Source organism: Podarcis pityusensis, assembly GCF_964106645.2.
Source record: "Podarcis pityusensis genome assembly, chromosome: 3".
NCBI classification, from domain to species: domain Eukaryota; kingdom Metazoa; phylum Chordata; class Lepidosauria; order Squamata; family Lacertidae; genus Podarcis; species Podarcis pityusensis.
This window is the reverse complement of record NC_138026.1, coordinates 100,039,406-100,055,314: the sequence shown is the minus strand read 5'-3', so window position 1 is coordinate 100,055,314 and position 15,909 is coordinate 100,039,406. Positions and strand designations below refer to the sequence as shown.

Sequence of the window (15,909 nt, the reverse complement as noted above, 5' to 3'; positions counted from 1 at the left end):
TACTTGAACTTGCATCTAGTGTTGAATAGAGGAAGAATAGAAGCTAAATTGTCTTTTTTTTCCTCTTCCATGATATTCTTCCCCTCTGCCAAGAGCAACAGTCATGGTTACATCCCCACCGTTCTACCTGGACACTGAGGTCCAGCACCGAGGGCCTTTTGGCGGTTCCCTCACTGTGAGAAGCCAAGTTACAGGGAACCAAGCAAAGGGCCTTCTCAGTAGTGGCACCCGCCCTGTGGAACACCCTCCCACCAGATGTCAAAGAGAAGCAAACTACCAGACTTTTTTAGAAGACATCTGAAGGCAGCCCTGTTTAGGGAAGCTTTTAATGTTTCGTGAATTACTGTACAGTATTTTAGTATTTTGTTGAGAGCTGCCCAGAGTGGCTGGGGAAGCAATCACCCCAGATTACCCCAGAAGCAATCAAATTGGAACATGGGGAAGCTAGTATCTACACATCATCTTAGAAAGATGAACTTCTGGCACCTGCTCATGGAGAAGGGGTCATAACTCAGTGGAAGAAGAGGAGGAGTTTGGATTTGATATCCCACTTTATCACTACCCAAAGGAGTCTCAAAGCGGCTAACATTCTCCTTTCCCTTCCTCACCCACAACAAACACTCTGTGAGGTGAGTGGGGCTGAGAGACTTCAAAGAAGTGTGACTAGCCCAAGGTCACCCAGCAGCTGCATGTGGAGGAGCAGAGACGTGAACTCGGTTCACCAGATTACGAGTCTACCGCTCTTAACCACTAGACCACACTGGCTCTCTTTGCTTTACATGCAAAAGCCCAAAGGGTTAAATCCTGACATCTCCGCTTAGAAGGAACTCAGGTGGCAGGTGTTGGGAAAAGTCCCCTGGGGGTGCAGCTGTCAGTCAAGGAGACAACACTGGGCTGAACGGACGAAGTCATCTTTATATGATTCATGTTCAAGAGAAGACAATTTGCTTCTAAGCTAGGGCTGGGCAATATCTGGTTTTTAACACTGCGACATATCACCACCTAAACATCGCAATATACTGAGATATAATGGTGCCTGAAATAAGGATGGAGTTATGTAGACGCATGGGCTGGCTTCATGTTTTTTCCTGCATTGTGATTTTTGTGATTCACTGCGCCATGCAGGAATCGGCCAGCAGAGTTAACGGGCTGAAGAAATCGAGAAAAGCATTGGCTGGCTTCAAGTGGGGCTAGCAGGAAGTAAAAGCTTTAGAAACATAATGACTGTGAACTAGAAGGACATGAGAAAGAGAATGAATTTTGAATACTGCTTGGGTAAATAGAGTCTATGACTGCATGCTTCAATTGCATGCATCTCTGAGCAATTGTGCCCTGCTTGCACTGTGTGCACATAGCAACTTTTGCTGTAAACTATATTAATCCAAAGTACTGCTAGGAGGTACTCAAACCAGCACAGAAAGCTTTTACAAACCTAGTAAACATGCTTTGCTTATTCCAATAACAAACTTAAACAAATTAAAAAAAAAAAAAAGTTGTGTGGCCTCTGGAACATTTCTGCCCAGAAGCAGAGTTGTGCTGTTTAAACCCATCATTTCCTGATCAATTCTGGAACATTTCAAAGACAGAACAGGAAAAAATATTGAAGTAATTATGCTAGATAATCTAAGACAGCGCACGCTTGACTCTTCATTTATGAACTCATGTTTATTTTATTGTGTCACTGATGTTAGTTTGCAACTATTTGCTCTCCCAATTCAGCGACATGCTTGCAGTCTGAAATTAAGGGAACTTCCTTCCCGAAACAAAGTCACATTTATCTGACAAACCTATACCCCACTTTTCCTCTAGGGAGCTCAAGGAGGAATTCCCAGGTTCTCTTCCTCCCCATTTTAACATAGCACTATGAGGTTTGCTAAGGCTGTGAGTGTGGCTGGCCCAACTCAGCCAGTATGTTTCATGGCTGAGCAGGGGATTTGAACCCTGGTCTCCTGGGTCCTAGTCCAGCACTCTAACCACTACACCACATTGGCACTCTATGGGGAACACTCCCCAATTTTACAATATTCCAACAGGATCTGTATTCTCTTGCAACTTCTACAATAGAAAGCTGGTCCTTTAGAGGAAAGAGCAGGAGTGGTAACTTTGCAGAGGGGAGGAGAGGCAGTAATTACGCTTAACTAATTCGTCGGTTGCAATTTTGCGCTGTCACATACACTGTTAGAAACCGAGATATGAAAGCTAGGAGCTTTAAACCTAGGCTATAGGTGCAACAATGGAAAGTCTAGGTGAGCTTTTTTATAACAAGAATACAAAGCTGAAAATGAATGAGCTGCAGCTAAAATATTATGTTCATTTTTCACATGGTCTAGTCCTTCCCTTGCCCACCCCCTAATATTCTTATGATTCTCCAGTCTTCAGAGAGTAGCTGGAAGTGGGGAGGCAGAAAAAGGTCCTCCTTTCCTTCTACTCTGCAGTTTTAATCTGAAATCTTAGGCGCAATAGTGTGCCCAGAGCTCAGAAACTGCACACGCTAATGAAATTCGCTATCTCAAAATGCACCTAGAACAATTGGAGTTTCAAACACTGGTCACATAACTGAGTTGGCATCAGCTTGAATCTCTACTGCTTGTAGAGGTATTACCATCCAGTTAAGGCTCCTGGCACCATCCATGCAATGTCATATGGCTGAAAACTTCCATGTAACTGAGCCTGGGCATAGACACAGGGGTGAATAACAACACAAAGCTGCCCTTTCATTTCAGTGGGGCTCAACAGCTGTAAGAGTTCTCTGATGGATCATACCCTTTCTTGACATGGTGATGCATGAAAAAATACTTTGAAAAATATATCCAACTTTCATGAATCAGCTACAGCACTACAACACAGTGGGACTAGAATTCTGACCAGGGAGTTCTTGGGCAAATGTGATTTTGCTGCCTCCTTCAGCTGCTGTTGTTTTTCCATGTGTTTCCTTGCCCCCTGCCCCTTATCAGAGTATTAAAGTTTGCTGAGAGGATAGGACTGGGTGCGCCCAGTGGCTAGGAGAGCCTTTCACTAGCTCCAGAGAAGACAACCAGAGCCATTTCTGTTTTGTTTTTTTTAAAAAATATTTATTCCAATTTTAAAAATTACAGAGAAAGAAAAAAGTAGAAAAAGAAAAACAAATCACATACATCTTATACAAAAAATAAACAATACAAAAGAAAAATACAAAAGACAAAAAATCACCATAAAAAGGTAACAAAAAATCAAATTAAACCTTTAAAACCGTTTTCCCATTTACTTATTTCCGTGACTTCCTCTCACCTCTCTGCTTTGTATTCTAGTTTGAATCGTATCTCCAGCAAATCCTTCTAACCTTCTTTCCATTTACTTATTTTAACATTCGAAAGTATTTAATTCTCCTCTATCTTTATTTTACACTTCATATTTACTTATTCCATTATACTCTGTCTGCCAATACGGTCTAATATTCTTCTCCAACCTTTTCTAACATTCTTTTATATTACAGTATTTCTGAAGATATATTTTAAATTTTTTCCAATCTTCTTCCATCGACCCTTCTTCCTGATCTCGAATTCTGCCGGTCATCTCAGCCAGTTCCATATAGTCTATCACTTTTCTCTGCCATTCTTCTCGGGTAGGCAATTCTTGTGTCTTCCAGTATTTCCCAATAAGTATTCTTGCCGCTGCTGTCGCATACATAAAGAAATTCCTGTCTTCCCTTCGCACCAATTGGCCGACCATGCCCAAGAGGAAGGCCTCTGGTTTCTTCAAGAAAGTATATTTCAATACCTTTTTTAGTTCATTATATATCATTTCCCAGAAGGCCTTGATCTTTGGGCACGTCCACCAAAGGTGGAAAAAAGTACCTTCATTTTCTTTACATTTCCAACATTTATTATCAGGCGAATGATAAATTTTTGCTAGCTTGACTGGGGTTAAGTACCACCTGTAAATCATTTTCATTATATTTTCTCTTAAGGCGTTACAAGCCGTAAATTTTATACCTGTGGTCCATAACCATTCCCAGTCAGCAAACATGATATTATGCCCAACATCTTGCGCCCATTTAATCATAGCAGATTTAACCATTTCATCCTGTGTATTCCATTTCAACAGCAGATTATGAACCAGAGCCATTTCTGGACCAGAATGGCCTGAACACAGTAGTCCAAGTAGTCCTTGCAGACCAAATTACCGCAATTACCCCACTGTGTGGGGCTGCCCTTGAGGTTGATCCAGAGGCTGCAGCTAGTGCAAAAGTCAGCAACCCATCTGCTCACTGGGGCAGCGTATTGCCATCATATTATGCTGCTGCTGAAAGAACTACACTGGTTCTCACTTAGCTATCAAGCTAAGTTCCAAGTGCTGCTGGTATAGAATACCTAATGGTCAGTCTCATGCAATATATACACAGCTGATTGCTACGCTCTGCAGGAATGTGCATCTTGAAGATAATAGTTCATCAGGAAGTCCATTTTTCAGAATATAGGAATCAGGTCTACACTTTTGAATTCTCTCTCATTATATATCAATCATGTCCTTATTGTCTTTTAGATGCCTGTTGAAGACTTTTGGTTTTTTTTTATAACAAGCCTTTTAAGTGGGGATATTTATCCCAGGTGGTATCTGGATTGGATTTGAAATTGTTTTTATATACGTAGTTGTTTAATCATTGTTATACATGCAATTGTTTTCTGTATTCTTTTACTGTATTGTGAAACACTACTACTAACAAAAACAACCACCAACTTCATTTCTCAACAACCAACACAGGAGGAGACAAAGAAATATACTTCTGTTCAGACATAAATTTTAAAATGCAAATAGCACAGAACACTCCCACCTCTTCCCATTCAAGGTAGTAAAGCAAGAAAATCCTGCTGTTAAGGAGAAGTCAGCTCAAAAGAAAAATTAATCTGAATCAGCTCTTCCAGCTCTACTTAAAGTTGCTTTTAAAAAGAAAAACAACAAGCATTGTTAAATAAAATTAGCATTGAAAGGTACCAGTGGTATGCTGATGTTAACATCTTGCTGAAATGAACAAGATATAGACAGGTAAGCACTACAAACCCTTGCAGCCTGTGCCACTATTCTGCAGCCAAGTTTTATTCAAGGATCACTAAGCCAGCTTCTCCCCAGCTCCTGCCCCCACTGATGGACTGCAACTCTCATCATTCCTGACCACTTGCCTTGCTGGCTGGAACAGATTGGAGCGGCAGGTTCACCGACGTCTGCAGGGCAATATGTTGAGGAAGTATATTAAGTTATTATACTAGGCATAGGATTGGCTTGAAACTCACCTGCACGTTATCAAACGATGGGTGGGATTCAACAATTGAGTCCCACCGGCAGAAGCCCTGCACAAGGACCTCCATTTGTATGAGGGGGGAGCTTTCCCCCTCCCCTGAAATTGGCTCATGGTGTGTGTGTGCCAGGAGAAATGCCAGAACAGCAAGCAGGTGGAAGGAACAGGGATCATATTCCATCTGGTAAGTGGAAATGCTTTCCCATATGGAATAATCGCCTTAGCACAATGCTGACTGAATTTCTCCCTGGACTTTTTGTTCTCCTAGGTATTAGCTTCTGTGGAACAGCCATGCTAGTAGGTCGCCGCAATGAGTTTAAACACAACGGGCATAGGATGGCGGGATGCCCAAGCCCTAAAGTTACGGTGCCCACTTATCTAAGCAGCAACATTTCTGAACAGCATAATCACAAACACCTGCTAAGAAGGAAGTCTGGTTGATTTCAATGGGACTCATGCATTGCAAGTGGTTCTTCAAAGCTCTTGTTTGATCCCAGCTTCCAGCAGTGTGTGTCATATGAGAAACAACACGGCTTCGAAGGGAATCATGTGGAGAGGCTTCAAGACAGGAAGAGGCATTAAAAGTCAGGCAATCTTTCTGGGAAGCCTGTTCAAAGAACTTTCAGCAAAAGGTAAACTATAGGACCCCCCCCCCCAAAAAAATGCTGCAGGAGTAAGGAAGGGCAGGCAATATTCTGGCGTAAGACTCTTTTTCTTACTTAGTTCAGAACTAGAAGTAAATAGCCAGGCAGGTGTTTTTTCCAAATACTGCCCAAGTACCATTATGAGCTGTTTAAGGGCCAATAATGAGAACTTGATAGTTTAGCAGATTCAGAGTGCTGGGTTGGAATTTGGGCTGGGTTTACACTTCCCCTAAAAGGTACAGATATATAACCCTGGGGATCTCTTCAATACTTGGTACTACTGCTGGATTTAGAAGTAGTGATTGTGGCAGCCCAAAGTACCTTTCACCAACTTTAGCTAGCCAAACTCCTCTCTCAGATTTTGATCTTTTATTTAAGCACCGGTTCCTGTATACTTTAGGCAGAGCAGCTCTTGAAAACGGATTGAAGCCTTCAACTGGTGCAAAATGCACTTGTTCATGTATTGATGAGTGTGAAAAGCCATCTCCCTAGTCTTCGTTTGCACTAACTCCTTATTTCCTTTCAGTAAAACACATTATTATTTGCAAAGGTATTTTTTTTAACCCACTTCTGACTAGTGTAATTTCCCCTTCCTCCACTACTGTGCTTTAGCTCTCTTTCTGTATCCCCCTTTCATAGCTTTTATGACACTTTTCGAATAATTTTAAGTCATCTTGAAAGCCGAAATTTAATTAGAAAAAGAAAAGAAGAAGAAGAAGAAGAGTTTGGATTTGATATCCCGCCTTTCACTCCCTTTAAGGAGTTTCAAAGCGGCTAACATTCTCCTTTCCCTTCCTCCCCCACAACAAACACTCTGTGAGGTGAGTGGGGCTGAGAGACTTCAAGGAAGTGTGACTGGCCCAAGGTCACTCAGCAGCTGCATGTGGAAGAGTGGAGACGCGAACCCGGTTCCCCAGATTACGAGTCCACCGCTCTTAACCACTACACCACACTGGCTCTCCCATGTAGGCTGCACTAGGCACATTGGGTGCACAGGGTGGAGGAGAATAGTTCTTACATGCTCATCCCACTGTACATAGATCTTTATATTATTATTTTTTAGAACTCCCAAAAGAGTGTGTTACAGTGGTACCTTGGGTTACCTTCAGGTTCAGGTTACAGACTCCGCTAACCCATAAATAGTACCTCGGGTTAAGAACTTTGCTTCAGGATGAGAACAGAAATCGCACTGCGGCAGCGGGAGGCCCCATTTCTAGTTATGGCCTGACCTCCAGAACAAATTATGGTTGTAAGTAGAGGTTCCACTGTACAAGGTAAGTCTAACAAAACACTTGAGCAGCAGAAAAAAATAATAACCAGCAAGATGTCCACACAACCACTTAAAACTGACAAAAAACCAAGCAACTCTTTTTGGGGATGAGTTGCTGAGGTTAACCAATACTGAAAACACTCAAATAGAGAACGGTCTTTGCACACGCAATGAATGGTTAGGGAGAGATTCAAGTGAATGTGTTTCAGGCACCACATGCAGAAACAAGTATTGTTTTTAATCCCACAATATTTTGTTTTTCTATTTATTTTATTGAATTTGTATAATGCCCTTTATCCAAAGATGTCACGGCCATTCACAATATTGGAACATGCCACATACATGTGGCAGTAAGGACATATTATGTGCACAGGATCCACAGGTGTTGGATGTAAAGTGGCTTTTGGAATACTCTCCCTCTTATCTCCTCTCCCATGGTGTGATTTTAGCTTTCCAGTCGCAGAAGTAATTAAAATTCTACCTTCCCGAAGAATGGTCACCAAGAGAACCAATTTTGAAGCAAAAGAGGACTCTAAAACTCCGACGAAGTCTGGTCTTGGGAATGAACTTCAGACCAGACTGTTCACATCCTACTACCCTATCATTTCTGCAACAAACGCATGTGAAATGACAACAAGCTGCTCTTGGAACTTCCTGTTCCAACGAGCTCTGCTTTGAAAATAAGTTTTTAAAACCTTTCACTTCTCGATTCCATATGTTGTTGGATGTGTTTTGATAGTACCGTAATCAACAACCCCCCAAAACCCCACCTGCACAATCTTTTTGCATGGGAAAGTTTTACTCAGACCCTTTGGTTAGGATCACATGCAGCAAGAGCACAGCTGCACTGCAGTGGCCTGGACTTCCAGGACGTCTGCTCCCATTATTCCACACAGAGTTCTAATTTAGTCCCACATCATAGACTTGGTATGTTTAGAAGAGCTCCACGTATGGGATCATTTGCATGAATGTGCTATTTATAAATCCTGTTTTACACATCGCTTTTGTTTTTAAATACAGGATGTCATACAAGGCTTTGTTTATGTGGACTAACTGGTACCAGGTGGAGAATAATTTCACCAGCCACGTTTACATACGCTCGTTAAAAACCCTCCATTCCCAGGCCAAGTTAACTGAGCTCCCACTGATCACCCTTACTGCTACAACAGGACCTATTCTTCCTTTTTGGAAATATGCAGCACATGTCCAAAGTTAGAATGTGTGTGTGTGTGTGTGTGTGTGTGTCCTGTCAGGTCTTAAGGGCACGCATTTACACTATTAAATGCACACTTCTCTAAAGGAAAAAAAAACCCTCAGAAACAGGACCTTAGTTATTTTTTTAAAAGGGTGTTTGTGTGTGTGTAGGAGAAAATGTTCACCCAAATCTATAGGCATGCACCACTGCCACTTATTGCAGTGAATGCGCATTTTATAAGTGAAAATCAAACCTAACCTATTACAGTTTCAGTGCCCCAGTTCAGTTGTCAATCTTGCTGTTCTCTCAGATTCCATGCTGTTTCCTGTGAGGTTAAAAAGCACTTTCCAACTGATAAATAGGAGACCCCCTGTAATGGATCTACGTCTATTTTGCTCAAACTGTTGCATACACAAAAACAAACAAACACACGCGCCATAGGTCAGGAGGGAAAACTACAACTGCTCCCAATAGATGCAGTGACGCATGGCCAGAATCACATAGGTACAGTCTAGACTATACTACACTATCCGGCTAAATATTTGTTTATTGTGGAGCTCACATATTTCTAAGTTCCACTATGAAAATGAAGAATGCAAAAACCTAACATTTCACAGAGAATAGCTCAGGTCAAGGATGGAAACGTGAGGTTCTCCAGGAGCAAGGATGGAAACGTGAGGTTCTCCAGCTCCCACCAGCCACAAGCCAAACATGGCCAAGGCAGAGATCATGCTAGTTGTTGTCTAAGTACCCCATCCTTGGTTCAGGATAACCATTGCTCAGTGGAGAAATAAAATGTTGCAATTCCCTCGCATGCAGTCCAATGGAAATACTGTGCCATGAGATTCTGCTGCATGTCTGAATCAGCTGTAAGGAAGTTATCTTCTGCATTTCAGATAGGAATCAGACGTGCTCATTCAATTCCTTGGTGGTCAACCTCACATGGAAGGAGAATTCATCGTTTCTGGTTTACTAAGGTGGCAAACTGGGAACATGGGCATTTTCTGTGAAATTGTGTAAAGAGTATGTAAAAATATGGTGTATATATAATACGGTGTAATAATAAATAGGGAATCTAGGTTATGCACTTTCTTGATTTACAGATACTCATTAAGAATCAATTAACTGCAGAATTACTCTTTCCTAAAACAAAGATTGCTTTAATGTTAAATACTTTTTTGTATATTACTCATTATCATACTCTGATCAACCTCCCTGCTCCTAGTTATTTGGATGAATTATTATGGTCATTACAAAAGGGGAGTGCAAGCAGCACATGATGGATGACTGATGTCACCAGTGTAATTATGACCAGCAGCTTCAAAAAAAAAAAAAAAAAAAAAAATTAACTAATGTTGCCTGGTTGCTCTCTGAGGTTACACAGAGGTAACCCATTATGTAAAGAGAAGTGTGAGAAGGGAACTGTAATTCCTATAATCTCTGCATATTTATCTTATGCAAGTATTAATCTCTTTAATGAAATTACTTCCTGCAGTCAAATACCAAACCATATAGTGGCCTTAGAAACCACACTAAGGCCGGAAGAGCCATAAGTCTCCTCTCCCCCCCAAAAAAGGAGAGCCTTTGTAAGCTACGCATTACATTATCTGGTTTACGCTGCTCAGCTAAACAATCATTTGTTCAGTCTTAAAGGCAGACTTTGCTCATCATTCTGCACAGTGCTGACATAGTCTAGGTTATTCTGGGCACAGCTGGAAAAGGCAAGACATGCTCTGAGGTATCAGTTACCTGAAAAGGGAGACGCAAATCAGAAAAGCATTCAGAGTGTATGTTTAATATAAAAATTGTGGGCCTGATCCAGATAACCCTGAAGAAAAGCAGTTACTAACTTCCCTTCATTTTTCGACACACTGTGGAAACCACAGTTTGCAAAACTTATCTATATGTGCATCTTCTTCACTTATAATGCACAAGCCTAACATATTTGCAGCTGTTTTAAGCTACCTCTCAAGACAGCATTGCAGGTTGGGTCTTTTCTTTCTTTTTTAGAAATTAAAATTAAAACCTCTAGAGGCACAAGTTGTTATTTGCTGCTTTTATTTGCCATTCATTCGCCCAGTTTGCACATAATGCCATAGCTAAGTGTAAACAAGCAACTTTCTTTAGATGACAACCATCCTACCACAATCTTCCTTTCATCCTGTCAGATGAAAATACTGAATCTGGAACTCCAAAAAATAAAAAAATCACCTTCTCAGCTCCTTTGTCAAAATAATCACTTCCACTATTTCTAAAGTTTATGGTGCGGGGGGCATAATTCATGCGGCCAAAATGGCAGCATCAACCCACAAGACAGCGAAATCTTCAGCCCTAGGGGAACTTTAAGGAGGAGAAAAACCTAAGGTGGACAAAATGGCCAAATAGGAACTCGGCAGCCTCAATAAATTTAACCACCACAATCTCAATATCTGTGAAATACTGACTAAATGTTGGGTGAAGAAACCAAACCAAGCAGACTGGAATGGAGCTGGGATCCTAAGCAGGAAGTATTCTACCCTGCAACATATTGTTGCTGGTCCAACTTGGTTTTATTTAATATCAAAGGTATTAATAGGAATAAAGGGGAAATTGTTTTATGAGTTAGGTGTATACCCCACTCTTCCACTGAGGAGCTTAGATCAATTTCCACAGAGTTCGAGAGTTATCCCATCTGGGAACCTTTAGACTCAAGACTCTTTGAACAGCACACTGCACACTTTCTTATGTACCAACTGTAATTCTTTCAGGCATCGGTCCTACACAAGGCCAATTCAGTACTGTTTTGAGGTTTGTTTGTGTGTTTTTACAATCAAAGGGTATATAAATGTTATGGAATAAATACATTTCATGACACCAGGTGAAGCACCTAGGATTATTTTTCAGAATCAAGGACTAAAGTTGAAGATACATAGCACCTGACAGAAAAAACACATTTGTTCTCAAAATCTTGTTGTTTCCTCATCTTTCTCCACTACCCTAACAAACAAGAAGAATGATATCATATGTGAGCAATAGACACTCCTAAAGTCTTTGCGGTAGTATGCTTCATCACTGAAACCTGGGCCACAAAGTTAGACCTGTGATGTGAACCTTACTCTCACGGCTAGTTCTCTTAAAAATAAAATAACAATTAGTATTAAGAGACACAGCAACCATAGTATGCACAATATTCAAATTAAGGCTTGAACACTGGTCTTTGTAGATATTCTTGCTATCATGCCTGGGACTTAAGCAGGAAACATTCCAGGCCACTAGGTACCCGGGGTTCTTATACATGGGGTGTTTAAGTCAAGCAATTTCCAGCCCTACAACATACTGGTGCTTAATTGTGGCAGTAGGGTGAACAGCTGTGAAATATTTTCCTAATCTTGACCTTACACTAAAAATGGCTTTGTTTTGTATTCGGGTTCTATGAAAGATCTGGCGCAAAGAGCACTATCCTCTAGAAGTGGCACCTATAGACAGATTCTTATTGCCTGGTGGATAGTTTTAACAGTAACTTACAGAGAGTAACTGTCACCATCAGGAAAATGATTTTCCATAATATGTATCTGTCCACAGTAAGGCTATAAGGATGTATGGAGTGGACTGTATTAGTTATTTTGCTTTCACCAGTTTGATTTGTAATGTCAGATTGTAATCAAAATTACAGGTTGCATTGCAAACCTCTTTGATCCTGCATTATTAATTTGGCTCAACCACAAATGAATTGATTTTGCACAACATTGATCCACAGATGACCTTTCAGTGTCCTCCCCTACTGTTTCATTAAGTGCAGAAATGTGTGACAGGATGTGGCCCATACTACTTCTATGTTAATTGTGACTACAGCACAAAACATACTTACTTGCAGGGAGTCAAACTGAACTGATAAAAAAGTTTGTTTGTGAACCATAACAGAACCAGAACTTCTATAAAATGTTTTTTCCAACTTTACTCAGACCATAGCCTTAAAATAAAATCAGGTGACCGGTTTAAAATGAATGATCAACTTTGTTTCAAGTGTTAAAAATGAACAACATCCACCAGCTTCCCAAGTAAAATGAAATTGTGAACATGTACAATTAAAGCCCGATAGCTATTTTATGCATTCCTCCCCCACAATTATACAAATGTTGCTTCTGCATAGGCTTCTATATTCTGCCCTGCTAAAAAAGGTCAAAACGACCTTTTATGTTAAGGGTATAACTCACTTTAAATAAAAAAACATGCTACAAATGGAACTATTTTCCCTGTTATTTTCATCTAAAAGTATCCTTTATAATATCTATGGGTTATGTCTGATCTAGTGCTAATGAATTAGGTCACTTAAAAGTTGCTTTGCTCATGAAATGAAACACAACCAGTTACCAAACCTGTACTGGGGTGAACTGGAATAGCATACAAAGCAAGGTTACAGGTGTCAAAATAAATACAAATGCAACGTACATGTCAGTCACAGGCAAACTGGGTTCCCCGCTTGCTTACCTGTAAGCACAAATATTTCAAGGGCTGTAGACCGACATGTGGCATGTGCAACTTAAGCTCCACATTCAACTTTAACCAACCCTTCCCCAAGCCTACCCAACTATGTTTAGTGCTTTTTTTGTTGAAAAACAATAGTCCTTAAAAAGTTGTTACCAAAGCCCACAAATGTAACCCAGTGCCAGCAGTATCAACAGGATTTGGATTTGCAATCTCCAATATGGAACTCAGTGGAAACAAAGAAGGTGAATCTCTTGCCTCCCTCCACTCCATTTCCTGCCACATATCTGCCTAATCCAAGGGAACAAATTTTATCCTGCATGAGAGTACTTAACTTATTGTATTAGCAAGCATTCTAAACCAACAAACTCCAACTAACCCCCACCCCCAACCCAGGATTTCAGCACCTTTGTATTACATATTGTGCTATCATTGTTTTTGTTGTTTTTGCAGCACTGAACATTACTTACAGAATTTATTTTCAAAAGTGTGTTTTTTTCCTACCAATAAAAGTAAGTGTGGAAAGATATAACTTTTTTTGGTGTTCAAAGCAGTTTCTATTTTAACATTTTATATCTTTCTGCAGAAGTCATTTTCTCTTCATCTTAATGCTCTAAAACTGCCCCCCCCCCCCAAAAAAGAGAAAAGAACCTGCCTTTTTTTACACATGTATTAATCTGGACAAATCAGCAAGATGAATATTTCTATACTCACTTATCATTAGGTGCATTTGTAAAATAGGGTTGCATTTGGGGCTCCTCCACATTTTGTTTTGGCTCTGTACTCTTGGCCCAATATTTCTAAACAACCACTGCAAAAACTCTATGAAGCAAGAGCTTCTATAGGCAGCTTTCTGCTATATACACAGATCTAGCTACTGATAATGATGTATGCATATGAAGTTGTGCTGAGATGCTTCAGTAATTGCAGATTAACGATCACAAGAAAGCCAGGAATAAATTGGTCTGGAAAATATCACATGCTGTGCAGAAATACAAACCGTGCTGCGAATGCTCAAGACTGCAGCATACATAATGACTTATTGTGCATAGATGTTTTACGGTACTACTTCCTGAGGGGGCCCCCTATGCAATCCAAAACTTTCCTCTAGGGGTTCAACCTTTCACTGAAAGTTAAGTCTAACTGAAGCATCTTGCACACAAATATGGAAACATGTTTAACACATGCTGAATGTTAAAATTCAATGATCCAACAGGTTCTCCCCCCCCCCTTCCAAGCATGCAATATTCAGATTTATTTCATGGGAGGGGATTTTTCATACCGCAAGAGCAGTCTCACCAAACGAAATTGTTTGGTTTCTGCTTTCCATTGTACATGAAAGGCATTAACTAGCAAAAAAGAGATTTCCTTTAAGGCTAGGAAAGAACTAAGACTGCAAAGAGGTAAATACTTTTCTTCAAACTTTGTATGTATTTGTGAAGGAAGTTGTAGAGGAAGATTTACAAAAAATAAAATAAAAAAACAAGATTTGGGGGGGAAGAGAAGAGAGAGAGATAGTCCTTTCCCCTTGTGGGTTAGCAAGAAACTGTGGTGGTTGTACTGGTGTTCCCAATTAAAGCAGGGGGAGGGAGGGAAAGAAGTTATACTTTACCAGTGCAGAAGTTCATAAGTGCTGATGAATTGCACACCGAAGCAAGGCAAGGCAACGCGTCTTCCATTCCTGCCACCTACGTTACGAGCCGCGAACCAGTTCTGTCTACGTTCCTTGCTTGCTGCCTTTCCCAGAGTTTCACGGCAATCCCGAGTTTTCCAAATCAGACAACATACTTTAAATATTCTGAGGAAATCCTGCCAGTCCAGATGGCCCGCCACAAAAGCACTTATGCAGAGCACAAGCAAGAAGTCCCGACAATCAGCTTTGCTCTTTCCGAGCCCTGGAACTCTACTGAGCAAAAGAGCTTTCTGCGTTTGAAAGCGAGCGTGTGTGTGTGTGTGTGTGTGCTAGAGAGAGAGAGAGGGAGAGAGGCAGAAGGGGGTGGGATACATAAGGGGAGAGGGGGAAGAAAATCTGAGACTGCTGTAAGGAGTGGCTAAACCTTAGACGTCACAAATACACTAATAAAGGCACTTACTAGCACAGACACAACACAGTAATCTGTCTTGCAGCACAAAGTAAGAATTAAAGAGCTCACTAAGGGCTAAAAGTTTGCTTTTCCTTCTTTCTTTTTTTAAAAAGTTGGTGATTAAGCAGGCTATATGATGATATTATTATTATTATTATTATTAATCTAGCAGGCTGAGTTGACTGGGACATAATACAGATCCATCTTTTGTTTAAAGCAACCGAAACAAGAGATTGCATTCTGAGCCCTGAATCTTAAGCTCCTTTTTTTTCTTCACATCAGGCTGAATCGCTGCCACAATTTGCACAGGCAGCTTAACATCTCTACCCATGTGAGCCATCCTGGACCCTGTGATTATCATCAGAGGTTCTTCTGCATCTGCCTCTTCCACAAGAATGGCGGAAACGTGAGAACGGGCCCTTTCCATGGCGGCTCTCTGCTTGTGGAATGCTCTCCCCATGGAGGCTCGCCTGACACCTTCGCTACATATCTTTAGGCGCCAAGCAAAAAACATCCCTCCTTTCCCAGACCTTTGGCTAATTTAACAAACTGTAGCCAATGTGGGGGGGGGTATTGTTTTTGTTTCATACTATGGTATGTATTTTTGGTTTTCTATATTGTAAGCCACCTATGATCCTCAGTATAATTTTTTTTAATGTTGTTCTTGGTGGCATCCTTCTGTCTCAAGAGACAATGGAGTGCGTCTCCAGAGCTGAAATTAAACTGCTGGGAGAATCAGAGAGTCTGCTGCGGCTGCAGAGATCGGTAAATCATTAAGGTTGCCTCCCGCATGGCTTTTGCTGTGTTATCAACACAGGAGTGATGTCTCCGGGGTGCAAGCATGGGCAGTGTGTATGCCCAGATGGCAAGACCCCACTTTCAGCATCGCTGATGTGGTCCAAACTAAAGCAGAACAATACATTTGGCACCACCTTGGCTGCAAAAGTTGCCAGAAAGAGGTGTAATATGATGCTATCCAA

General features: G+C 40.9%; 1 protein-coding gene across 2 annotated transcripts in view; it reads right to left on the bottom strand.

Moving 5' to 3' along the window:
- EML4 (EMAP like 4) overlaps positions 1 to 14,816 on the bottom strand; it is an 89,824-nt gene extending 75,008 nt beyond the window's left edge. For both annotated transcript variants that reach the window (XM_081000500.1, XM_081000501.1), the window contains exon 1: positions 14,458 to 14,816. In XM_081000500.1, coding sequence (XP_080856626.1) covers positions 14,458 to 14,524 — 67 coding nt within the window. In that variant the 5' untranslated portion in view covers positions 14,525 to 14,816. The remainder of the gene's footprint in view (positions 1 to 14,457) is intronic.
- Positions 14,817 to 15,909: the final 1,093 nt, after the last annotated feature.